This window comes from Ambystoma mexicanum, chromosome 12, assembly GCF_040938575.1.
Source record: "Ambystoma mexicanum isolate Mex_15411 chromosome 12, UKY_AmexF1_1, whole genome shotgun sequence".
Taxonomy (NCBI): Eukaryota; Metazoa; Chordata; class Amphibia; order Caudata; family Ambystomatidae; genus Ambystoma; species Ambystoma mexicanum.
Genome location: NC_090936.1, coordinates 570,700,816 through 570,728,708, shown reverse-complemented (window position 1 = coordinate 570,728,708; position 27,893 = coordinate 570,700,816). Strand labels below are relative to the sequence as shown.

The following is a 27,893-nucleotide window of genomic DNA, read 5'->3' as shown; positions in this document are numbered from 1 at the left end:
TTCATGGTTGTTCACTAGAGCAGTTTCCCTTCCTCTGGCTGCTCTGAAAATGCCTGTTATTTGCTACTCATATCATTGGAAGTGACATCACACATTGGGGCTCAATATGAGTTTGTTACTATTAACTCAAGTAATACTACCAAATTCAATTACATTTTCTGCATGCCACAATGTTTATTTAGCGGTTAACTTTGGGATATCGTTACTCCCGATTCTGAACACCTGTAAGAATTCATTGGCCGATAGCGTTAATACCACATGCAGTAATTCTGCCTGCTGCATTAATGACACTTTTTGCAGAGGTACTAGCTCTATCAAAAATCAGGTGGATTTTATGGGGTTTGGTCAAAACCAAAATTTAAGCAGAGCGGTAAAACAGGTGGTACACAAAGAGTACATGTCTCATGGACACTCCTGTCACCTGCACACCTCAATTTACTGAAAAATATTTTCCGTCAGTATTTTAAAGAGATTTGTATCTTGTTATGCAGTTTTAGAATCAAGGTAAGTAAGTGAGCAACTGTTTCAGAGTATTGGTAATTAGCCTACTTAGGCAATTTATTCAAAATCTCTAGTATTTAGACATATCTTTTAACTGATTATTGAATTGCATCCCACAACCAAGGATCAATTCATACAAAATATATTACATAACTTTGTACAACATTAATTGCATATCTGTACATTTTCTTACTGAAAACTCTTTATAAAAGTCATTGACATGTTTCGAGAGAGTTCTCTTCTTCAGGAGCAACAAATTATTAGTCTTCAATGTTCATATGGGATTCATTTTTCTATAAAGTGCATTTCAACAATTCACATATTTGTTTGAACTCCCCATAGTGGGCTATTCAACAGCTATTGATTAGAATATATTAATGGGTACTTCACCTTAGATGCTTGTTCTTTATCAATCACTGGTACAGTCTCAGAGGGCCTCATTACACGGACGGCGGTGGACCAAGGTGCTAAGAGCACCTTGGTCCATGCCGGTAAAATACCGGCATCGCCTTGGAGGAAAGGGGAATTACCGCCCTATTCCAAGGTTGGTGGGCAGTAATTCCCCCTTCCCCCATTGCCCTTCCCCATAGGGCATAATGGAATGGGAAAGGTGCTAATTACGGCACCGCAAATTGCGGTACCGTAATTAGCTCCCTGGTCCCTTTGCGGGTTGGTTTTTAACGCCTGCAAAAAGCAGGCGTTAAAGTCTCCAACCCGCAAAGGGGCCTCGCAGTAAGGCGGTAAGGGTTAACGGTCACCGGTACCATTAACGGTGACCGTTAACCCTTACCGCCGTCCGTGTAATGAGGCCCATAATCTTAACATTGACCTGTGTAATATATATTTGTAGCATTATGTTCATGCTAATCCTTACTGTAGTTATTAAGAGGTAGCGTTAAAGTAAGCGAGCCATATTACCTTACCAATGTCTTCACTTTTGTTAGAGATGACTTTAGTTTCCAATATGTGGCCACGTTAGTTCACATCTTAGCGCAACATTCGATTTTAAATGGTACATGTGGTAAGCCCGCAATATAGGTATTTCAATTTGACGCTGTTCGTCCATTAACTTTCAATTAAGTGAAAAATAGCGTCCATATGTGCTACTTACCAACATGTAATGCTGTTATACTGGTGAGAAAGTTGTTCGTGTGGACTTGTTACTCTGGGTCTGTCTTTTTCAAATTCAATTAGATTATTCAAATAGATTTGAAACTGTTGATAAAGTACATGCATCGCTTGTTACAAATGCATGATGTTATTCTCTATATTTTAACATTCGCAGTTTCTCTGTATTCATTTCAATTATGAGCGTAAACTTTAAAAAGTATTATGAGGATCTGCACTTACCCAAAATAGTTTCAGTTGGTACAATTTAGTATCACCTCAAATCCATGTTTTAACTGGATGTTGATAATCTGATTCTTTGCATTATAATTCATTTACACATAACTCTGATATAGTACAGTATCATCTACATTTAGTTCTGGTTTCATACAAATCATTGTTAGCTACAAACATTAGCTGTAATTCGAGTTGGTTACAATATGATCCAGTTTTACATCCCATCTTGTCCATATTTTCACAGAATATCAATGATTTGATTATTAGTCATTCATTCATATGTACCCCTGATTTGGTGCAGCGTCACATCAATCCATTGTCCTTATGTATGTGTCTCACATATTCTCATGTTATGGTAATATTGAGCAATCTCTTTATGATAGCATATTTCTGCAATCATTGTTCACCGTCTGCAAAACTGTGCATTGTGGTTAGTGGACGTATACATTGTCCCTATTTTAGCCTATGAATATTATCATCTATTCCTTTATATTTAGGCCAAGATTCACTAATGTTCTTACATCTTCTCTCTTTCACAAGGTTTCTCGTTTTCCATTGTTGACTAGACAGAGGATGAATGTCTGTTCAGTGGTTACAAATCTTGACTTATCAATAGAATACGTAAACTAGGAACTTTGGGATTGAGAGGACCAAGAAATTGGAAACTATGATCACTAAAAATCACAATAGTACACAGGTTTCTAGAGCAATGCTACTCAATGTTAGATCTGCGGTGAAGCATGCAATAGAGATCTAGGAGCTCATTGTGTCACAGGACCTGGATTGTATCTTCCTGATGGAAACATGGTTTAATGAAGCCTCACAGGCCATGTATCACCAACTAGTACCTCAAGGATATCTGATACAAACGATTAAGAGAACTGGAAAAAGAGGAGGTGGCCTAGCAGCATTATTAGAGCACCACTGAAACTATCACACCTGCAACCTCTAGAATGGGGCAATGATACCCAGATAGGGCATGCTTGTATTGAGTGCACCCCAAACAGAACTATACAAGTGTTGTTTGGATATCGACCGCCAGACCAAGCACAGGCTTTCCTGGATAATTTGGATTTCTTTCTGACAGATACAGGGAGTCAGCATAACAAGTTGTTATGTTTGGGGCATTTTAATATATGTACTGAGGACATAACATCAGTAGATGGTTAGGAACTAATGGGGATTTTGGATGCGCATGTCATGGAACTTTTAGTGTCATCTCCCTCACATTGCCAGGTTCATTGCTTGGACGTCCTGATATATAGAGGAGAGATAATACATTTCCTAGATACAATTCCAATATCATGGACGGATCATTATGCCAGAGTGTTTGAATTGACACTGTCTGGAAAACATTCAAAGGAGCATATGAATCCTTGGATTGGCCAGTACTGTAAACCCAAGGATTTATTGAAGATCTCAGGGGAGGATTTGAAAAATACTCTCGCCCAGATTAACGAAGCCCTGCCATGTGTGCAATTTTTCAACAAGGGCACTGAGATCATGAACAGACTCTGTAAAAAACAAGCCCCCCTCCAACAGAAAACAGTCAGGAAAGCCACCAGCTCCTGGTTTTAATCAGATCTAGCTAAAAAAGGGCACAGCTGAGATTTGTGGATTTTTTTTAGCAAAGGTCATACAGTGGGTAATCTAGAACAGGTTAAGAGCACCCTACGGGAATATAGAAAGGCCATCTTTGAGGTCAAATCGAAATTTATGACTGAGAAAATTGATAATGTTATGAACAGGCCTCTTGAGCTGTATGTTGTGATTTCCCAGCTAGCGAACACTGGGTGTGTGTCAGCAACACCAGAAACGTCACGAGCACAGGCAGACGCCTTTAATAGTTACTTCATAAATAAAATCAACCTAGTACAAGAAAAGATTATGGAAGTTAAACTGAGAGACCCCAAGAAGATCGGAGGATAACAGAGGCAATTAGATTAGAGGACACAGGGTCACAGAAACCACTGGTATGTGACAAAAGTGATGTCAAATGGATTAGATGCACACAGAATCAAAAATGTCTAGATAATATGGGCCATACATGAAAAACGACAATATACAGCGTCTCATCGCAGTGTAACAGAAACTGTAGTGAAGCATTAATCTTTATTGTCAACATATGGAAATAGTCATCAGTACAATACACTAGATCTGCATAAATCCAATGGAACTTAGATAAAAGTCTGAGGACTTCATTTCCAAGGAGTCCGAGTCAACAGAATGTGGAAATGTCACACGCTTGGCACATAGAAAATTTATACGTTACCTAATGACAATTTAACACACTTAAAATAACCGCGGACAATGCGGTGGGTCGGGAGATAATGACACACTGAGAGTTAAACAGGTAATACTTCAATTCCCAAGAGTCTGACCCAAATCTGACTCAATAGTACGTGCAAACGTTTTACGCTCAGCACGCAGAATAGAAAAGGCAATAGGCAATAGAAAAGGTAAACGTTGCTTAGCAACGAATTTAAACACAGAGAAGGACCGCGGCAAATGCGTCTTGAGTGTAAACCACGGGAGATAAAGCTAAACAGCAATCATGTAAGAGGACAAACAAGATCTTTCCCAGAGTTTTATGGTGGATGCAATTAGATTTCCTTACTAATAATAGCACGAATACTTGCCCCTAGGGACACGTGCAGCGCCGGTAAACACTGTGAGAGAACGGCATCCAAATCAATAGATAGCAGAGGTCCGTACAGAAACCATTTTGGGTAAGTGCAGATCCTCATAATACTTTAAAAAGTTTACGCTCATAATTGAAATGAATACAAAGAAACTGTGAATGTTAAAATATAGAGAATAACATCATGCATGAATACAGAGAAACTGTGAATCTTAAAATATAGAGAATAACATCACGCATTTGTAACAAGCGATGCATGCACTTTATCAACAGGTTCAAATTTATTTGAATAATCTAATCAAAATTGAATAAGACAGACCCAGAGTAACAAGTCCACACAGACAACCTTCTCACCAGTATAACAGCCTTACATGTTGCTAAGTAGCACATATGGACGCTATTGTTCACTTAATTGTTCACTTAATTGAAAGTTAATGGACGTACATCGTCAAATTGAAATACCTATATTGCAGGCTCATCACATGTACCATTTAAAATCAAATGTTGCGCTAAGATGTGAACTAAAGTGGCTACACATTGGAAACTTAAGTCATCTCTAACAAAAGTGAAGACATTGGTAAGGTAATATGGCTCCCTTAATTTAACGCTATCTCTTAAGAACTACAGTAAGGATTAGCATGAATATAATGCTACAAATATATATAACCGGTCAATGTTAAGATTATGAGACTGTACCAGTGATTGATAAAGAACAAGTATCTATGGAGAAGTACCCATTAATAATAATAATAATAATAATTTGGCATTTATATAGCGCTACGAACCCTCAGGTATCTGAGCGCTGCTTATTATTACCCACGGTGTGTGGTGCTAATATATTCTAATCAATAGCTGTTGAATAGCCCACTATGGAGAGCGCAAACTAATATGTGAATTGATGAAATTTACTTTATAGAAAAATGTATCCCATAAGAAAATTGAAGACTATTGATTATTGTTGCTCCTGAAGGAGAGAGAACTCTCTCGAAACGCGTCAAGCTTTAATTTTACTTTTGCAAAGAGTTTTCGTTAAGAAAATGTACAGATATGCAATTAATGCTGTACAAAGTTATGTAATATATTATGTATGAATTGATCCTTGGTTGTGGGATACAGTTCAATAATGAGTTAAAAGATATGTCTAAATAGTAGAGATTTTGAATAAATTGTCTAAGTAGGCTAATTACCAATACTCTGAAACAGTTGCTCACTTACTTACCTTGATTCTAAAACTGCATAAAAAGATACAAATCTCTTTAAAATACTCACTGAAAATATTGTTCAGTAAATTGAGGTGTGCAGGGGACAGGAGTGTCCATGAGACATGGACTCTTTGTGTATTTTTTATATATGTAACTGACTTTTGGTACCAGAGTCAGCTATTTCTCCCTTGCACCCCTAATATACATGAAATTTCGAATGAGCTACCCCATAGCTCTGTATTTCTGAAGAATTATAATGCCAATTATTTAATTTGGTGTGCGGAGCCACCTTACACTTTTTGTATGGTATTTCCAAACAGTGCCTGCTTTACCACTGCCACCTGGCTTGTAATGAGGTGTCCTACAAACATCCCGACAAGTGATATCACGCAACCTTTGACCGTAATGATGGGCCTTTTACTTTTTTAAGTGGTCTTTGTTGACATTTCGAGTTTTCCTCTAATAAAAAAACGAAGATAGATGACAGAAAAGAAAACTAATACTTAGCAAAAAATAAAGGAGAAAGCACAAGAATCGGTCATCGCTTTACACAAGTCACAGAGGTTAGAAAGCAGTACAGAGGGATTGGCTTTCAAACTGCTAAAACTCGGTAACTTCTATCCCATTTAATTGCCAGGGTAATGAAGAGTTTGCTCAAGATTAGTAGTATGTGTATACATTTATTTTTGTAATCATAAAGAGCAGTGTGCACTGTAGAGTCTCTGGGTGTGGGGACAAGATGGCGTCTTGGGAGGAAGTATGGCCATCAACATTTCACTTATGCCCCTGATGGTTTGAGTTAGAGAGTCCAGCAGATTGTACAGAGATGGCAGGGCCCGTTCCTGGCCTTGTTGTGTTGTGGGTTCTGACAAAGAGAAGAGGAAGACGTGCAGCAGGGTCTTTAAAAAGCATTGAAATTGAATATGAACAAAGGCGCCCTGATGAAGACAGAAGCAGCGGACAATGCAGAGGGATTTCCATTGGTTTTGAGTCTAACTCGTCTTGACAATCAATGGAATTCAAATTTATTATACAAATATGGTTCAGATGGCTGCAAAACAAATACACAACCTAGCTTTTTTTAGCACATTGCACTGGCGTACGCAAGACAACTAACTCATATTTACATTTTCCTGTTGGCTTGTGATTAAGTAAGATAGGGAGTCTTGCCAGAAGAAAGATCTTCAAAGAATTGCCCAAAAAGGCAGGACAAGATGCTTCTAGGCATCCATCCAGCCCAACACACCAGCTTAAACATCGGCAGAAAGAATTCTTAAAGCAAAACACTGATTCATGTTTTCCTCTAAAGGTGGTCATTTTTGAATTGCTAGAAGTGCAAAAATAGGCATAAAAGGTTTACACCTATGTTTACACCTGCATTCCACTCTGGGGGATTTTAAATGTTTTGGGGGCAAAGAACTGGATCACTGTGTTCACCTTCCAAAACCAAATGTTTTTCCCAGGAGAATGTCACGGCCATGATGGCAGGGAAAGACTTCCTGTGGCCACGGCTGCTTTCAATTTAAAGTAGGCAGGTTCCATAGGAATGCATTGGAAATGCCTCCCAATACACTTAACTTGTGTGAGCAATTTACCCTTCTTTGCGCTACGAAGTTCATGCTTTACACAAAATGTTTGCACTTCGTAGTTGCACATAGGGGACCAAGATGCCAGGTACATGCAAGTGCATTTGAATGTAAAAGGCAAAGGGTAACCTGGGGAGAAAAGACAGAAAGGAAGAGGGGCTGAGAGAAGTGCATGATCCGCTCCCCTTTTAATAAACACATATATTAACATAACCCAAAACAAGCTGTATAATAAATTAAGACATTGGATGGAAACACGTCAGTGTTTGTTCATTGTGTTTTCATGAATATTTTTAACATGAAAAGAAGTCCACAAGATATGAGCTCTATGCTGTTGCGATCACGAGCCTGCAACAGATCTCCAAGAAGTGTGTCCAAACTCTGCCTTCTGGACATGAGGAAAGGTGTCCCCCAGTGACCTGTGTCCTATGGCTCGGACTTAGTCCCACGAACGAGCTTGGACTATTCTCATCTGTGTAATCCTTTGGGATAAAAGTGCAGTTGGAGGAAGGTCTCCCAGTGAGACCCTTCCATTACATCGTTGCTCTATACACATGTCCATACTCATGGGAGTGTCGCCCACCACAGCACGTCAGGCATCCATCTTGGAAAACTTTAAGAACACCCAGTGTCAAGACATATGCCGCCTAACTCCAACCTGACCCGGGCAGAAAGCTGAAGACACAGTGTGAACAATACCTTAAGAGAAAATATTGTGAGTTGACATATTTTTTCCTTATGCATGCCAGTTGCTCATATACACACATGCGTGCGGGCCAGATGCCCAAATCCACACATGTACCTGATTACGGACTGACCCTTTAAACACATGGGGAAAGATAAAGCCAGCCGGAGATAAGCACGTTTCTTAAGATTTCCCCCTAAGACTCTTCACACGGTTAGCACTTGTACCAATAAGGACCAGCAATGTGTTTCCAAGAGAGAGCTCCATCCCAGACCAGACCTCAGGTTACACGACTGATAAGGCAACACCCAGACTCTCTAAGCTTCCCGCCATCATTCTTAGTAGAAATGATGAATGGCGAAGCCAGGGCTCTGCAAGTGGTGGAGAGGGAAGAATAACTTTGACTACATTAAGACTGCCCAGCCAGAGGTATTGGCCCTCATTACGAGTCTGGAGGTAAGGTACGGCCCTTACCGGCATGGAGCAAATACCGTGTCCGTGTTCCCACAAGGCCGGTATTAGAGGGCGATTAGGAGTACGCGGGCACGATTTTTGCGCCATGCCGGTAATGACCTTTCCGCCATGCCGTAAAAGGGCGAAAAATCACCCTTACCGGCATTGTGCGAAGCGCAGATAGCTCCACCGCCATCCAAGCCATCGGCATTAGCGGTGACCGCTATTAGCGGTGACCCCAATTAGCAGTCACCGCTAATAAGCGGACCCAGAAGTAGCGTCATCGCACAGGAACGGGAAAGAGCACGGCGGCCATCTTTAAAAACACAATCCATTGCCATCCTCTGTAACCAGGAGGCATCTCACCACCACACCTCTACCACTACCTGCAGCATCTCACCATGCCCAAAGCACTCAAAAAAAGCACAGAGCGCTTGCGCAAGGATCGCTTCTCACCAGAGGAGCTGAATATGCTGGCCGAGACGCTGCAAGAACATGTGGATGTCGTATTCTCCACCAACATGTCCCGACCTGCAGTGCAGTGGAAGAAGGAGATATGGGCGGAGGTGGCACAGAAGGTGAGTGCCGTTGGCACCACCCCCTGCACCCCTAAAGATGTCCAGAAGCGCTGGGACGACCTGCGCTTACGCATGCGGAACATCCTCTCGGCCAACCGCAAGCAGACGATGGCAACAGGTGGAGGTGCGGACTCCCCCATTAAGATGCAACCCTGGGAGGAAATCTGCGCAAGCACCATTGGGATGGAGGATATTGAGGGAGTGGGGGACATGGAGCGAGGAGACCCGTCATTGGCCGATGCAGGTAGGTGTCCCAAATGAAACACTGCAAAGACCAACACGATGATGTCCCCCTGAACTGACAGTGCAATGATGGAAAGCAGGGTCCACCAGACACATGTTTGCAAGACTGCCTACAGGCAGTGCACAGCATCATCTGGTCCACATGCATGATGCACCCCATATATGTCTCATCCCAGACGCATCCCTGCATCACCCTCCCAAAAGCCAAGCAACCCGTATGTCACTACCCCAATGCCAATCAACTGCCATTCCATATCAATGCAGCTACCCCAATGCATGCCTGATGCATGTAGACCCATCACTAATACTATCCCTCTCTTGGTCCCCCACAGGCACGCCATCAGACAGCGATGACCAGGGCCCCAGGGAGGATGCTGCAACACCACACAAGAAGGCCAGGGGCATGGAGGGAGAAAACCACCCCTCTACATCAAGGGGAAGAGGGCAACCTGGACTAACGCGGAAGGGCAAGCCAACCCGAGAACCCACAGCACCAAAGTGCACTACAGCCCCCACCACAGCACCCACACCAGCCACCAACACACTGGAGCCAGTGGCAGAAGGCACTGTATCGGCTGCCAGCAGTACTGTGGGGGAGACAGCTGCCACTGCAGCCGTGTTCGATGACGAGGCAGATGTTCTGCCACATGGCACAACCACCACTACAGGCCCCCTGCATTCACCACACCTCTCCCTATCCAGCATAAACAACAGCAACAGCCATGAGCTGTCTCCTGGGGAGTCATGGCCTGGTAGTTTCAGCCCCACGCCAACCGTGCATGATGAACCAACCATGTCGGTAGCACCCCATACATCCACCAGTGTCCCAAACAGCCAAGAGGGGATCAGGGCTATCCAGAGGCGGCAGGGGGAGTTGACAGGGCTGTTGACACAGCACATCACGGAATGTGGCCGGGCAAGGGATGAGATAAGGGAATGTGCCTCATCCCTCAAATCTGCAATTGTGGCATCCTCAAAGGACATATGCAGTGAATTGGCAGCAGTACGGCAGGTCCTCTCCCAAATTGTGGCAGCAATGGAGGCCATGCGACCGGCACAGGTGGCAGAACAAGCTGGGACATCCTCCAATGCCAGCTCCACTAAGTCCAGCCCCCTGCGTAGGTCTGGGCGGAACCTGCTGCCGGAAGAGGAGTAGGGCTGTAGGTTCAGCCAGGCATTCTGGTCACATGTGGATTTATGGTGCATGCCAGTGCACAACATGTGTGGGGAAGTTGAGGGGGGAGGTGGAGGAGGGTGAGGGTGTGTGGGGAAGTTGAGGGGGGAGCAGGAAGGGGGAGAGGGTGTGTGGGGACGTTGAGGGGAGAGAGGGAGGGGGAGAGGGTGTGTGGGGAAGTTGAGGGGGAGGGGGATGGGGGAGTGGGTTTGTTGGGTGGAGGGCTTGTGCACTTGATTTGTTACTCAATCGGAATACACCTGTTGTGAAATCTGAATTCACATGTGCGGACATTGCTTATTGTGTACGTGTGCTTTATTGGTGAACAGTTTGCAGTGTCCATGTCCTTGCAACACCCAGTGCCCTGAGTTCCACCTCCATGTCACACTCCCCATCCATGTATGCTAGAAACATTGGTCAATCAGAGTCTGATGCATGGCACGTCCCTCCTGTGCATCACTGCCTACCTGAAGTGCAGCCCCATCTCCACCCTCCTCATCCTAATTGTCCGGTGGTTGCAGTTCAGCGTCAGGGGGCAGAGGCACATTCCGTCTGATGCACATATTGTGTAGCATGACACATGCCATGACGATCTTTCCACCTTCTCATGGCCGCACAGGGGTGCCCAACCAGACCTGCTGTGGCAGCAAAACCGTGCCGTCAAGAGGCCAAATGTCTGCCCAATCACCACACGGGTACGTGTATGCGCACAATTGTAGTCCTCGTGCCTGTTCTGCGGGTTCCGGACTGGGGTAAGGAGCCACCTCTTCAAGGAATAGCCTGCATCACCTGCATGTGGGCAACAATGATTATGTGTAAGTCCTCACATCATATGGGACCTGTATCAATGACACCATAGCATGCATTCATTTCCTGTATGCACCCACAAATCCATGAATGAATAGGGACACATGATGTGACTGCTATGTGTGTATTCCTCTTACAGACAGGTGTGCGTGCCATCGTCTAGTGGGTGCAGGGGGGGCCAATTCCTTGTGAGTGCTCATGCACTGTGGTAGTCCACAATGGTTGTTCTCATGATCTGGGTGATGTGCAGTGATATGTATGCTACCGTCCTGTCAACGTTGATGGCAGCGTCATGATGATCTCACTATGCACGACAAATGGTGACATGCTGTTTTGGTGGACTTATGTGTTGGTGTAGGGGTGTGTTCATGTATTTTGCCCTCATGTGGCTCCTTTGTATGCAGTAATGGAGACCTGTTCTTTTTGATGATGGTATTTGGTGCTGTGCATTGGCCATCCTATTTGCTTGTCGCTGCATTGTGCTGTGGGGACTACGGTCTGATTATGTGCAGTGTACATGTTGATGGCTATGTTATGGTTGTTGCACTGCATCATTTTCGTGGTAGTGCAGCTTACGTCTTGCATTTTGTGGTCAGGTGTCGGGTCAAGTCTGGCCTGCTTTGGGGTATGAGCATGGTACATCCTCTCATGTACTCTCAGCCAGGTGACGTATGCATCTCTCCCCCCCATCTCAGCCAGGTGACGTATGCATTTCCCCCCCATCTCAGCCAGGTGACGTATGCATCTCTCACCCCAATCACCTACCCATATCGCATTACCATGAGCCTGACATGCAACTCACCGAGAAACCAGGATCTGTGCCCTGCATGTCGCTCCATGTAGCGTGGTATCGTGGAGTTCTGCATGACCATTGAATCATGGGTTGATCCGCGAAATCGGGCACAACAATGTGGGATGATCTTGTTTGAGTCACATACCATTTGCACGTTGATGGAGTAGTATAATTTACGGTTGCGGTACACTACCTCCATTACATGTGGGACCACCAATTCGACATGGGTGCAGTTGATGGCGCCAATGCAACCAGGAACCCCGGCCAGTGAATGGAAACCAACTTTGGTGTTGGAGATCTCCTGGGCTGTCCGTGGTAGGTAAAGGTGGTTGCCTGTTTGCTTCAGAGGGCATCGAGCACTTGGTTCAGCGTACGTGAGAATAATGGTTGTGATATGCCATGCATGTGCCCCACTGTGTGCTGGTAGGTGCCTGTGGCCAGGAAGTGTAGCACAGACACTACCTTCAGTAGAGGTGGGATGGCAGTGCGTATTTCAATCAGTCTGACAATGTTGTCATGTATCATGTCCACAATGGTGGTGATGGTGTCCCGGTCCAGACGGTACAGGGCGTGGATCTGCTCAGAGGTTAGGTTGAATGGACTGGCTCGGATGCGAGGGATTGGGGGATGCCTGCGTGGTACCACTGGCTGCACTGGTGGGGCATGCTGGGCCTGCCTCACCCTCCTTCTCCTCCTGCCTCTCCTCTGTGCTGCCTGTTGTTGTTGTTGTTGTTGTTGTTATTGTAGCAGTTCCACTGCAATCATGTCCTCCAGCCCCAGCATTGCTAGTAGTATTGGAATCATTTTGGTGTGTGACTGGGTGTGGGAAGGGGTGGGGTGTGCTCCTTTTGTGCTGGCCCAGTCTATATTGCCTCAACCTGTGCTGACTGTGTGCACCTGTGGCAGTTGGGAACACCGCACATGGCCATTTACGGGTGGTCCGTGATGCCGGTATTTACTCCATGCCGGTAAGGTACTTTTCGGGCTTCAGTAGGCCGTTATTTGCATGTCCGCCTGCCTTGTGATGGCCTCCAGTTTACGCCATGCCAGTATTTCTGGCATGGAGGGTCGCGTGCCCGCGCCCATGCCGCTATTTGGGGCACAGTTAGTTACGGTGCCGCTAATAGAGGGTTGGTGGGTCGTAATGGCCTGGAGCGGTAAACGATGCCGGTAATCCTTTACCTGCATCTTTTATCCCTTACCTCCAACCTCGTAATGGCCCCCATTGATGTATAAAGGGATAACTAATTAAAATGACATTAGAAAATAGACAAAATGACGAAAGTCACTGTAGATCACTATAATCTTTCTTAACAAATCATCCCCAAAGAGAGCATAAAATGCATTAAAGCACAGCCATGGCCGTCTGAAATAATGGAGAATATTGTCATTCTGCGTAGTTGCTTAGACGGTCAATTGAAATTTAGTTCAGTCTGTGCCAAAGCGCTGTGGTGCTAGTCAGAGTGCAGAATATTATATTCTTATTAATTCTGAACCTATTATCCATAAACAAAACAAGTTCTGAGTCATTGCATCTGCTAACAAACATTTTTGGGTCAAACAATATTTTATTTCTCCTACTTATCAGCAATCTCAACATATTCGAAGACTGGGATCATTACGAAAACAAACTCCAGTCCTAGAATATCTGGAGAAAGTACTAGAGAGTAAGAGAAAAAAAAGTATTTTTCTCCAACAATATTTTTCCCGGAGATATAATGACTAGATACCAGGAAAAGCGTTTTTATTTTTCTTCCAGAGCCTCGCAGCTCCCACTGCTGATGGAGGAGCTAGAGGGACTAGATAACAGAGGGGCTCCCAACACCGGAGGCTCCCAAGAGTCTTCTAAGAGGACAATTAGCGTTTGTCCCCAAACAATGGCATCACGTTTCTTGGCAGAATGTGGCAACGGTTAGAATGGTAAGAATGAGCTTGGAAACTCCATGCAGGGCCTCTCGGCTCTGGGTTATGGATGGAGCTAATGTTGGGAAACATCTACTTAATTATTCAGGATTAAGTTTGGGCAATTACTTTACAAGCAGAGTCATTTTACTGGTAGGGGAGGTCAGCAGACGCCAGAGGCAGCATGACAAGCCATTAGGGCAGGGAGGATTACAGTCAGATGCCCTGCGTTTCAACCCCACTGGTCCTACTGCATGGTTAAAGACCTTTTAAGGGGCAACCCCCATATCAGCAGGACAGTAATGCGGGTTCAAGCTATTGATATGGAGAATCCTGTTTTTGGATGTTCCTCTGTCTAATATGTAGTCACCCACATTGATCTGTTTTTGAGAGATCTTTTAAGGTTATAGGTTAAAGGTGCGAATGAAAAGTTTCGAAATACAATAGGTTCAAAACAAAAGGACCGAAAACAAAAGGTTCGATAAAATATATATATTTTTCTTTTACAATTTTTTTTTTGGGGGCACCCCCAACACCCCTTTTTTGTGGTAAAAACCACTTTTTTTACCTATACGGAAACCCAAAAATAAATATATAATTAAAAATAAATCAAACCTTTTGTATTCGGTCCTATGTACCCAAACCTATTGCATTCAAACCTTTTGTAATCGCACCTTTAACCGGACACCATCTTTTAATATATATTTCACTTCAAGCCAACTCATAGACAACTACGGAATATATCTCAACCCTCAACACACCCCCCCACCTTCCTACCCTGAAAACAAAGCCCATAAAGACATTGTTATTCCTGTATATATAAATATAACTTAGAATGGCTCACCAAACTCAAGAGAAGAATCTATCCCAGATATCTGTGGAGGTATAATCGCGCTCTTCCCCTCTATGAATCCTTTCTTGTCACTTATCATCCATTTGTCATGGCTTGGTTGGCACAGTAATCCACACCTGCTTGCCCTCTAGGTAAACAATTATGGATGTTTTCCGATCATACCAACACCTGATTGTTTGTAGGTTGGTCTGCCGTTTGTTCGGTTGCTTCTTCTTGAGCTGGATTAACTTCTCTCTAAACCCACTAGTCAGAAACTCCTTCTTTGGGTGATGTGGGGTTTCCTTGCCAACCACATAACTAAAAGAAGGAACTGTGCACAGTGGGGGCAAAGAAAAGCCCTGCTCTTTTCTGGTGCACGTCTGAGCAAGCAGAGGGTGAGCATGGTAGGAGAATACACCAAATCCTCCTCACTGACATATCTAGGACATCCACTATGCTCTTCATTGTCATGATACATCTCTTAACAAGGCTATTTCTTTGTTACTCCACACCCAGCCACTTTGCGGTTCTACACACAGACATGAAATTTAGTCCTGGTTCAAATGATATTTTTTGGCATCCCAAAATGAGTAGAAATCCTAGTCAAGGGCACATCTACCCTTGGAAAAATTGTTCTACTGGCAAGCACTGCCTTATGGTATCTTTGTCATGGTCTCAAAAAATAAATATCTGCTTCTTTCCTAAAGAAAACGGTTGACCCTGGAGTTAGGCCATTTTCCTCTCTATCTGTTATTTTCTTTACATTTGCCCTTGCTTGTCATGCCTGACATGTTATACCATTTGGTTCGACAAGTCTACCGCATGCAGATGTCATTTTCATGAAGAGTCTTACAAGAGCACATCAGTAGCATTGTTATAGGTTAATTACAAATAGTGTTTGAAAAATACACTATTGAATTCATTGCATGTGTGCATTTCCCTTGTATTCCATTAGGTTTCAGAGGGAAAGTGATCGCACTGGAAACACACTGATCATGTAATTATATGTTATGCGCACTATTTATTTGGAAATTCATTTGAAAAGAAATCACAGTATTTAAAGCTATTTAAAAATAAAATACAAACAGAGACAGGAAACACATTGATAGTTTCTTTGGTATAATGGGAGTTCACAATAAATACATTTCCTGGAATGAAATGCAGGAATATAGGAAGAATGTATCTGGTGTAATGCAAATGCAGACTTTGTGCATATAGTTGCAACACACCCTGAATTACAATATGATTGGGTTGGGAAGTTTGAAATGGTGTATAGAATATGTTGTACCGGGACCATTCACACCATGGGCTAGATATTATTTGGGAGCAGAAAAGAGTTAAACAAGCTAGCTAGTTATACAATCACTCCCTGTGACAGTAAAAAATCCAAAATGAATATTGTTGGAAATTGGAAAACTGAAAATAAACCTCTGTAAGACATATGATGGGCAGATGTAAAATGAATGTACACAGCTTACGCAAGAGTTTGTGGATAGGAAAGGAAATTTTTGGCTACATTTAGATATTATAATGACTGACATTGTAATGATTGTAATGCTGTAATCTTTTACAAAAACAAGAATGCAATGGTTTATTTCTAATAAAGATATATTTGAAAAGGAAATATAAGCATGAACAATACATCAGATTGGGATTTTTCGCTGAAAGAGAATACTCTGTTCCATCAATGTGAAGTCAGCAGCCAGCTGATCTATGCCCCTTGTGGAGGTTCAGAAGAAGGAGACAGAATAGGATTTGCCATTTCAGGAAGTATGTATTGTAAATAAGAAAATGCCTCACTTTCCCTAATCTAGGGCTTTCCCTGACCAACACAACTAAACTAGGGTGCTTGTTGTCAGTTCTGAAGTCCAAACCAAAACAGTCTGTCCTCCATCCAAAACTAAGCTGCACTGACCCTACCACTATGAAAAAACAACAAAAGCCTAGGAGAATGACTCCCTTCTCCAGGGTAGGCATCCTCAGCCTTAGTATCTAAATTGTACATAGTCTTTGCCTGTCTCTTGCATTAGCTTGTTCATTTCCTTTCTCTTTGTAAATTTCTCCTCAGCGTTCTTGGCCTTTGAATTTCTCTTATTATGCTTTTCTCAAGTGTCTCTGAAAGTCTCTCTTTCTCTGTTATCTCTGGGGAAATAGAATCCCTATTTACATTGTTCCTGGTCTCTGTATTCATATGGTGCTCTAGCTCCTGATGAGTAAGATATCCAATATCATGATTCTCCTCTTCTGGTTTACTGATTTTCTCTTTGGGGCAAGTATAATAGACCCAATATTTATCCTTATCTTCTTGGTACCTTTGGGTATTACTGCGATGGGTAAGATGAGTCCCGTAATGATTCTCACTTTCTTGGTTCTCTTTTGTGTCAATGGGACGAGTAGGATAATATTACCCTGATCGTTAGGTTTGGTTCTGCAACTGTGATAATTACTGATAAGGTAACCGCTATCACCGCCTCTCTACCCAGGTCTCCTCCCATCCCTTTTAACTCTATTATGGTGGGATTGTGCCACCGGGTTCACATTCTTGCTTTGGTTCGCTTCTCTTTGTCAAGACGCCTTTCATAGTTTTTTTCATTTCTCTCTGGTTGCACTCTTCCACATGCGTCAGGATGAATGGTTTGGGCTTCTGAGAGGTATTCCTCACTTTCCATATTCTGGCCACCACTCTCTTGCTCAGGCCCCTTCTGGGACCATTCTCAACTTCTCAGGCTCTAGTTAGCCTGTCCATTTGCTTCTCTTTTCACTCCTGGGACTAAGGATTGCGTGGCTGTCGTCTGCTAGGCTGTCGTCTCGTGCCTTCTCTCAGGTATCCCTCCTGGGACTAACATCAGTTCTGCAGTTTTCCGATAACCTGTCTCTCAAGCAGATAAGTGTAAGGCTTGGTTTCTCACGGCTTCCTTCTGTCTCGGGAAACAGTTTCTGCACTGATAGATCAGCATCTCTCTCACAGCTGATCAAAAACTCTCTCCATCTCACTCTCCTCCTTCTTTTATGGCGAGGTCCTGGGATTTCCCCGGCAGCTTGTGGAAGTCCATCTTCTGTTTCTGGCTTATGTAACTCTACTGGTCTTATTCATCCCAGTATATTCTTGAGTTACATTAATTACAACTCTATTGATCTTTTTCATCCCAGTATCCAATAAGAATTGGTCAGTGTCTAAGGCAGTGCTCTTCAAACGTTTTTGGCCTGGGCCCCCTCTGAGCAAAATGTGGGCAGCCCGGGCACCCCCAAAAATGCCAAATGGACAGTAAGTCAAAATAGCTGTGAACTATCGCGCGCCGTCACCTCAACCTACTACCAATATAGTGCTGGGCTCCCCCACCTGTTCCTATCACAGTCATGGCTCACTCATCCCACTCCTAGCCCAGTCCCTGGGATATTTCCACCCCATTAAAGTCCCTGGGCTCTCCCACCCATCTCCCACCAATGTCCCTGGCCTGCTCCCACCACTATGCCATGTCCCCCCCATTGTGCTCCCACCACAGTCCCTGGCCTTGCCCCACCCCGCACGCAGAACAGTCCCAGGGCCAGTGGCGGCTGGAGAATTTTTTAAGTGGAGGGGCATACATATTTCCCCCAGATATGCCACAGCATTCGAGCGTAGCGAGGGAGCTTGAGCCAATCAAGATGATTTGGGGGGGTTCTCTCCAAATAATGGGTTTGGTGCTGGGGGCCTAGGGTCCATGCATGGTATTTTTTACTGGACATCTATGATAGATATCGAGTAAAACGATGCCATCCCTGTTCCCTGGGGTCACAGCGCCTAACACACTCACACAATCAAAATGATTATGTGTGTATGCATTGTGATGGGGGGCCAGGGGAAAAGCATGGTATTTTTTACTGGACATCTATGATAGATGTTAAGTACCAGTAAACAATTACCATCCCTGTCCCGTGGGCTCCACAACACCTCAGAAGCAGAGCTGATTTTGGCAGGTGGGTAGGGGGATTATGCAACAAAGGCATTTTTAAAATGCCTCTGGTGTACAGCCCACTCACCAAAATCAGCTCCTCAGACCAACACAAACACACACATACAAACACACACACATTTACACAGCATTCAGACAGCAAGCACTCTATCATTCACACAAGCACCCATCACCATACACTCACCCATAACACAAGCATACACGCATCCATACACATAAATAAATAAAAAAGAAATGAACATAAACTTACCTTTTGCCCCAGTCCTGAAGTTTCTTCCCCAGCACTCCAGCTCCTGCATCATTAACAGGAATCGGGAAGCAAGAGCTTCTTGGTTCCTGCATGTGTGCAGGGGCCTGAGTGTGGGTGCTGAAATGCCCTGCTCCAGCCTGCTCTGTCTATATATGTGCGAGAAGGTGCAGGAGCTCCCTCTCGCACATACAGACATGCTATTTCCCAGCCAGGTTTTCCAATGAGCTAGGCAAGGCTGGCGAAGCAAAGCGCCCCCAGCCTTGCATGGCTGATTGAGCATCTGCGGCTGGGGAACTGAACTGTCAAAGGGAAGCAGTGTTTCCCTTCAACAGTTCAGCCAGCCTAGGAGCACTCCCTCAGCTGAAAAAAGCTGTTGAGGGATTGCTCAGTGTTTCACTGGACCAGCTCCATAATGGGTGAGGGGGCCACTGGGTCAATGCCGCCTTGCCCATTACGCATGAGCTGCACCAGCCCATGACTCCCGCCTGCCCCGCTTTTTCAATTCCACACTTTATAGGCCGACGGTTGAAAAGCTCTGGTCTAAGGAACCCCAATAGTAGACAGAAAGGGGCTCTTCCTGCTTTCTCTCAATTTCATCGCTGCACTGGGTCTGCTCAGGGTAATGGAAAGGGGGTTCCTTATTGGAACAGGAGTCCTTGTCCCCAGGGGAGATAGTCTCTTCCGGGGAAGCCCATCTTGCTGAAAACCGCAGCGAAGGTGTCACATAGCGGGCTCAACTCCCTAGCCTCGCAAGGAAAGGCTCCCCCTTGGGAGAAGGGACGGAATCCTGCGATTCATCACACCTGCCACTGGAACTGGTTCAATTATCTAGACAATAAGAACCTGCAGGGTGGGCTGTCCTTGTAGGTAATAGTCTGCCTGTCCAGGTTAAGGGCACAAACAAGGTGGAAACCTTTACCAAAACCCATGGACCACCATTGAGAGCTGAGATGGTTCACTCGGTGAGTTCTTACCGCCACTACCACACACCCATGACATATTATAACAGGGATGCTAATGCAGGGAAAATGAAGCAGAAGCGACAGGGGTTGAGAAAATGGAATGTTGCAGGCAGAGATACAGTGGAAGGACTGAATGATGGTGCTGGCTTACGCATGCACTACATGAAAGGCATGTGCATGTAATAATTCAATCAGTGGAGAAAAATGCAGGCTGAATTAAGCCAGCATTCTCTCACACATGAATGAAAGAGCACCCACTCCCGGGTTCCAACAGCCTGCCTGATACCTCCATTGATTTTATCCTAGGGAGATAGTGGTCTACTTGACGTTACTTCCACAGCAGAATCTGAATATCGGAGTTTGTCCATCTATGAAACTGACAGAAAGTTCCCTTGGGTATGTGGTCTATCTCCCTGCAACACAGACCTTATTCTCCCAAAGACCTGCCATTGCACTCTTAGAGTGACAAAAGGATATACCCACTACTTTACGTAAATTAAATACTCAATAATGCACTCTTTTGTTGCCCCAAACATCTTAAAAATAGTCAAAGCCTTGAATTGGTTTTAAGTTATTTTATTCCATTTTTATGTCCGTCTATGTTGACAAGTGTTTCAGCCACAAGGCCTTTCTCAGAACTGGGCTATATGTTTCCAAACATAATTTAACATAATTTTAATCACATATACCACAGGTTATATGACAACATCATTGTACAAATTAGACAGAGATTAAGGATTGGTAGTCGGGAGGATTGGTTGGGAGAGAGAAAGAGAGAGAGAGTGCCAATTAGTTATCAGCTTTGTTGCATATTTCCAAACACATTCATAACAATGTTTAAATTCATATATGTATAAATTAATTATATCAGTATTCCTTTTCTCTGTTAGCTGATTACATGCTATGACTTGATAAATAGAGTGTTTAGTAGGTCCAATTTCTGTTGTAATTAGGGATGTGTACCAACTTCTCATTGTTAAATCCGTTAGTTTTAGCCGCCCCTCCTCTAACACCATAATTTCCATAGTGTTCATACATTGTATTATTAGACCTAATTATTACTTTTAAAAGTCTCCTACTCACCCACTGTTTTCTTTTCAAACCATGTGTTCTTTGTTATTAGTCTCTCTAGTAGACAATAATAGGGGGATGTACTATATAGGTTTCTGAGAGCTCTCGGAACCTCTGGTAAGAAGACACCATGTGGGGTAGAGGTGAAAGGACTGACTGGTTTGGGTAAGATGGTAGCAACAGCTATTCTTATAGATTTTCCAGAGAAGAATAAATCTGCATTCTGTTTCTTAAGTATTGACATTTTGTCAAGACTCATTACAATTTTGGTGGTATCCCACAGGTAAATCCGGCGGGATACCACTAAATGGAATTACCGTTACTGGCACTTGGTCTGCCGGAATTACCGGCAGATTCCAAGTGCCAGTAAGGGCAGTTACTCCCCATTCCATGGAGTCCCATAGGACTAAACGGGGGGAGCTGCTGGCATTACAGGCAGTTTCTGATGGTAGGCTGCCAGAATTACCTCCAGCTCTTAGCTGGAGGTGATTCCGGTCACCCCACCACCAAACTTGTAGTGTGCCAGTGTGGCAACGTGTTGGTAAATGGAATTACCGGCACGTTAATTCCACACCGGCATAGGTATAATGAGGCCCATGTCTCTAATTTCTCATTTTCTTCTTGTTTCTATGATTTGGGGGCCTGAATTAGCCATTTTATAACCATTTTTAAATATTTTTCTTTTCAGTGGTCTTTGAACAAAGCAGTGATCATGACATATTTTGAGGGGTTAGTCTGCCAACTTGTATTTTGAGAATAAGCGATGGCTTGGTACAAGTTTAGGCCTGGCACATTCCAAAACCTTTGCCAGCCCTACTGCTTTGTCTGGCCAGGATTAGTAGGCCCAAACATGCATTGTTAGATCGAGCAAAAGTATTATAAATTCATGGTAAAAATACAGGTAAAAATAGTAGCAATCAATTTGCCACTATTTTTACCTGTATTTTATCCATGACTCTATGATGATTCATTTAGGTCATTGGGCCTCATTACAAGGTCGGCGGTAACCTGCTGGTAGCACCTCGTAGCACCATTCCGCCGCCTGAGATTCCAGTGCCACTGGATCAGTACAAGTCCTGGTGGCCCGGGATGTCAGTGGGAGGAAAGTGTAAATCCCTATTCCTGTGGAGTCCTATGAGTGCCATAGGACTCCACGGTAATGGGGCCACAGAAGCACCAGCACCGTTGCTAATGGTGCCAGTGCTTCTGTGAAAACCATGCCTGCACGGGCCGGTGCTCCCGGCAGGGTCAGACCTGCCGGCAGCACCGGCCCCTGCAGGCATTCTTGTAGTCTGGCGGTCCGGAAAGAGTGCTGGTTCATTGCTACCGACACCCTTATTTCCAGACTGCCAGGCTTGTAATGAGCCCAAAACTGTCTTTAGAAGCTAGGGCTTTTGATATACAGTTTTTAGGGCTTCAATTTAATGAGTTTACAGAGGGTGAGATAGCCTCAAATCTAACATGTCTCCTGGGTCACCAATCCTAGCAGCCCTAATAACATCCTACTTTTCTCCTACTCACTTCTCGCAAACTAAAGTCTACAGTCAATTTGAAATGTGTATGGCCGAGAAAAAAATTAAAACGGGGGTTTACAGTATAGTGAGCGGGGGTTGCAGGGGAAACCCCTGTACTTCTGAAAAAAAAGAAAGAAAAGGACCCTGCAGTGCTGGTTCCCGATCACGGAAGTGAAAGGAAACTGGCGCCGCAGGGACACAGCGTGAAGAAAAGGTAAGTAGTGTTTGGTTATGTTGGGGGTGTGGTTGGAGGTGTGTTGAGGGTGTGGGTGGGGGAGTGTCATGGGTGTGTTGTGGGTGTGGGTGGGGGTGTGGGTATGTAGTGGTTTGCAGTGTATGTTCGGATGGGAAATGTACGAACCTTTTGAGGTGCGTACATTTCTCATGTGAACTTTTCCGTCACCGACTTTTCCGTGACGGAAAAATCACGCAGATCCGTATGGCCAGCTAAGATATGGCACAATACGCTTGAGGATATTAAGTTATCACTGTTATCCACCGCGTAACCTGCCAGAGACGCAGTAGGGGATTTTGTCTGCCTCTAGAGTGGAAGCTATACTCTTGCGAGCAGGTTATGATAAAACCATAACAGTGAAAAAAGTCTCATCCAGATTATGCTGTAAAAATGCAGCTCATTAGCCCAATGGGAAAATGTGGAAGGCGTAATCTCTACATGGACTGTTCCTTTCTTATTCTGAGAAATTGACTGTGCTGTGCTATATAAATGGGTAATTATCAAATGCAAAGTTTTTGCACATCTGCTAGGCTTTATAAATGCATACATGAACCAAAATATGAAAAGAATGGATGCCGTGGCGGCAATGAACACCCGCCGATACGACTTTAAGAGGGATATGTTTAAACCGGTAACATGTCTTCACTGCAGTGACATTAGCATTGTGGATATTAATCACCCCGAAATTCTCGCACAGGTGTTTACCATGATGCCAATTTCAGCAGGGCTACGCTCCGTGTCTGGGGCTAGAGAATGGACAGTCGCCAGAAGTGGGAACCGGGTAGACCAGTGCAGTGCAAGCCCACACGGGCGGCGAGTGAATGTATGGACCCCCCTCAGATGAAGAGGGTGGGGAAGGGGTGGGGTAGGGAGCGGCTGCACATAGAGCTCTGTTTCCGGTGATGGAGAGAGCTGAGTAGTAAATCCAGCATGACAACTGCCTCGCTGCAAAGACATGGAAACATTTAACCCATGTCACTTGGGACATGTGCTACACGATTCTTAAATGCTTCTGGCATGAGTGCCTATCACATCATCGAGGCAATTCGAACTCTTTTCAAATGGGATCCACTAATGAGGTTATAATGTGTCTTCCAAATTCCCATTTATTTTGCCTGTAGGCATGTAGTGTAAGTTAAAGTGGGATTCAAATTAACGTTCAACTTATTTTCGATAATGCTAAATATTTCTGCACATTGGTTTCAGCTTATTTCCATTTGCTTGGGGAGATGCAGTATTTTAATGAACTAACTGTCTTTGCCCTTCTTTTCTCTGCATACCTGAAAATCAGAATGCAGGTGTATGTGTCTTCGTTCTCTCATTCTCTAAAGTCCTTTAAGTTGCTCTTTGATTTCTTCTCACTATGTTTCTTACCTAACTTGCATTCACCCTCTGCTTCTGAGCTGCTGCCCCTCTGGATCATTCTTACTAGTGACATTTCATTGAGGATTGGGTGTCTGACCTGGGTCACTGAATCCCACCCTCTTTCCTTGCAGTGCCTGCCGTAATGCCCAGCCCTGCACCTGGAAAGGAGTCTGACTCTGATTACGAGGATTACGATTTCAGCAACAAACCTCCAAGGCCTTTGTCTACCTCCTACAGTGAGCGCTCCACTCCCAGAAACCACACACACACGCACACGCACAAACACCACACACACCGAAATGCTCCCACACACATCTATACAAATAAACCACATCCATAACACCCCCTCTTAGTTTGGTCCTGGAACAATCAAAATACGCCTGCACCTCAATCCTGATCCACTGTTTGCAAGCTGTTCCATCACTGGCACCACAATGCGCAGCTGTTCTAGTACACCTGAATACTGTCCTGTTCAGACTCAGCCACTCAATATCAAAACAGACACTCAACTACTATGTTGATGGATATCACACGTTTTGCAGCATTATGCGTTCTTCGAATAGTTCAGCCCACATGTATCTGTCGATGCACCTTACTCCTGACATACAATGCCCTTCTCTTGCCTCGTTCTGGGATTCATGCAGTTGCGCAGCTCACCACTACTGATCCACTGTACTTCACTAATGCTTTGGTGGTGGAACTCCATGCACGGTTTCCCAAATACACAGCCTATCTGTCTTCTAGTATCTGCTGCATTTCCTATTCTGGGTTCCTTGACTCTCCTAATGATATGCCCGTTGTGGGCCTCACACACAGAGCTGAAGATGCACCCCATTCACTGCACGGTTCCTTTGTCCAGGTCTTTTTGATTTTGCACCCTTAAAGCTGGGTAGCTTTGCATGTTAAAGACAACAGTACAAGGTCCGCTTTTTGTTTCAGATTCACTTCGTTACATACCAATAGAAGGGACCGCAGAGCAGAAGAACATGGTTGAAATGGAAACACTTCAAGAAGGTACTAAACTAGGTGGGAGCACATCGAGAAAGAAATGGAGTGGCATAAACCATATGATTTTGTTAAATTGTCTGAATTCAGTCACTCAGTTTTACAGGAAGTACTAGATATTGAATGGGAAATCTCTAGCATGCATATCAAGAGATGTGTTACACAAGCATTAGGGAATAGTACCCGTTGGTCAACCTGGAAAAAGAAAAAACATATAAAACCTGTGGTGCACAGTGGTGCACAGTAGTAAAAGAGAAGCAGCAGCTTCATTACAGAATCAAAAAGAACCAATAACCTCCCTGTGGAACACTACAGACATTGTTCTTAAAATCCATTTTCAGATACAACTCCTATCCAGCACTGCACGGCGCAAAGCGACACCATCCGCGTCTCATCCAATGAAGATTATGGTAACAGCACACCCAGAAGGAAGAACTCTAGGAACTCGTTCCCATATCCAGAATCACGCAAAGTCGCCCCAGGACCTTCCAACACCAGCTATGCTGGAACACAGCTTTCTCCCTCTGGTGCGTAATACCTTCCCCATTGCAGAACGTGCTACTGTATCTGACTGTTTTCTCTGATATAGAATATGTTTTCCATTATTGATGTTTGCTTCACCATCTTCTCCTCCTCTTGGTGTAAGACACCATCTTGCTGGCTTATTTTCTATAATAATTTGCATTCATGTAGCGCTACAAATCCTCAGGTATCTGAGCGCTCTGAGATTGGCCCGCCGGGATTCGAACCTGCATCGGCAAGCTCTGCATGAATGTCAAAGTAAGCGGTCTACTCACTGTGCTATCTGACCAGCTAGTAGTCCGTGTAGTCATTGCTCATTGCCAGCTTCCCCAGGCCTAATATGTAATTTATTATGCTACCTCCCATCCTTCATGTATTTTAGAGAGTCTTATCCCGGTCTATTACTCTTTTGGGTCCTGTTGGATTTGGTACATTTGGACTGCCCCTTCAGTCTTCTCTGTACCTTGGTAAATTGGGTGCACCACTTTCTTCCTTTGATGGAAAAAACCTTCTGCCTGTCCTGATATGTTTGGTTCTGGACCATCTTCATTTACTGGGTAATAGCCTTGTCATGGTAAGATTGTCTTTGGTAGGATTTTCAGCATTATCTTTGGTTTGTAATGCATTTGTTCTGCCCTGATCAGACTATATCCGGCTAATGCTACTGCAGACTCTCAGCTCTATACACTCTTATTGACCTTGCCTTTCTTGGGTATTTCAGACAGGAGTTCTCCTATGGAACTGTAATATTGATAAATACTATTTGTAGCAACATTCTGCCCTCAGGCAGTTGCCCACAATGTTTATTTTTTTATTTTTGTTTCATTGGTATTAATTGTTATAGGTAAACCTATAACAATTTTTACTTATTTCATTTTCCATATGCATTGCCATTTTCTTAAAAAGATGTCTCCGCATCACATTTCTTTTAAAAATAAGTAAAATAAAAAAATGTGGTTCAGCATTACATAGACAAAGGACATTATCAACTCCCCTTCAACGCCCAACCTCCTCCCTTCCTTAATCTTTCCACTATCCCTTTTATTTTTAAATCTGAATTGGAGCTAAGCCCTACATTAGACCTCGCAACATACCACAATCCTTTCCAAAATGTATCTAGTTCTCAATTTCCAATCAACATGATCACAGCCTTTTTCCAGGATAAGCGGGCATTCTTTTTTGTCATGATTTGTTGGAACAGCTGGTAGGCAAATTCTGCCCATTGCCCGAGGTTCTGTTTAAGAATGTTACTGGTTAAACCATCTGGCCCAGGGGCTCTCGAGGTGCTCAATTTCATGATCAAGGTCAATATGTAATTTCTTTTCAAAATGCCAAGACCACAGATCCGGATCTTGGGGGCCCCTCTCTATTTCACTTGGGGACGTTGAGGAAAAGAGGGTACAGAAGTGGTCTACCTTCTGTCCTTTGGTCACAGCAGTTGTCTGCAGAGCTTGCTGAGGAGTCCCCATGGAGTTAATAAGTTCCCAGGTTAGACGTGATTTTCTTTTACATAATGTTTTTAATATAAGTTCCACTTCAAACTGGGATCTGAGTTGTTTAAATGCCATTCTCCAATGTGTGCACTGTTGTATTCCTTTCTTTACTTTCTCATCACTCATTACACCAGGGAGTCTCCTCAACTCTCTCATTTCTCGCCTAAATGTTTTCTTGGCCTGCACAAGCTCATTATTATAGGAATGTTTATGTAGAAATTGACAGTGCCTTCGTCCCCCTCCCTTTACCACACATTGTATCAATAATGGCACATAGTCCAGAATCATCTGGTTTTGGGTTTTGTAGGTGTTCCTCATTCCATTGTCTCGTGAGGTCCACAAAGTCCTGTTTGACAATGGATAGCCTATTTCTGCTTTGAGAGATTGAGGCTTCAACCTCTCTACCTGGATTCAAAGCTTTGGCCATTCCCCTCTATCGTAGACTGAGGAAAGAATGGTCATTGGACGCTGTTCTAGTGATCTCCAAGGATATCACTTCTTGCAGGATGTTAGGGGAAAACAAAGAAATAATCAAGAAAGTGCTTGCATCGGCCACTGTGCCAAGTACACCTAGCTGGCATCTCGACTCTTGTTTGTCCATTCAGCAAGTGCAATTCCTTGGATTCCATTTCCAGTAGCCACCCACTGGTTCTTCCACCACTGTAACGAACCAAGTTATCAGTATGACATAAGGGCACCTTATCGTTATCTAGACAGCTTATATTTAGATACCCAAACACTTTGGGGTGCAGATTCTTCCTTTCACGGCGGGCCAGGCCAGT

At 44.0% G+C, this 27,893-nt stretch overlaps 1 protein-coding gene across 2 annotated transcripts in view; it reads left to right on the top strand.

Moving 5' to 3' along the window:
• CD6 (CD6 molecule) overlaps nt 1-27,893 on the top strand; it is a 333,337-nt gene that overhangs the window by 252,940 nt on the left and 52,504 nt on the right. The window contains exons 8-10 of one of the 2 annotated variants that reach the window (XM_069628886.1): nt 24,223-24,327; nt 25,031-25,105; nt 25,438-25,623. In XM_069628886.1, the coding sequence (XP_069484987.1) occupies nt 24,223-24,327; nt 25,031-25,105; nt 25,438-25,623 (366 nt within the window). The remainder of the gene's footprint in view (nt 1-24,222; nt 24,328-25,030; nt 25,106-25,437; nt 25,624-27,893) is intronic. The other variant, XM_069628887.1, reaches the window with a different exon arrangement.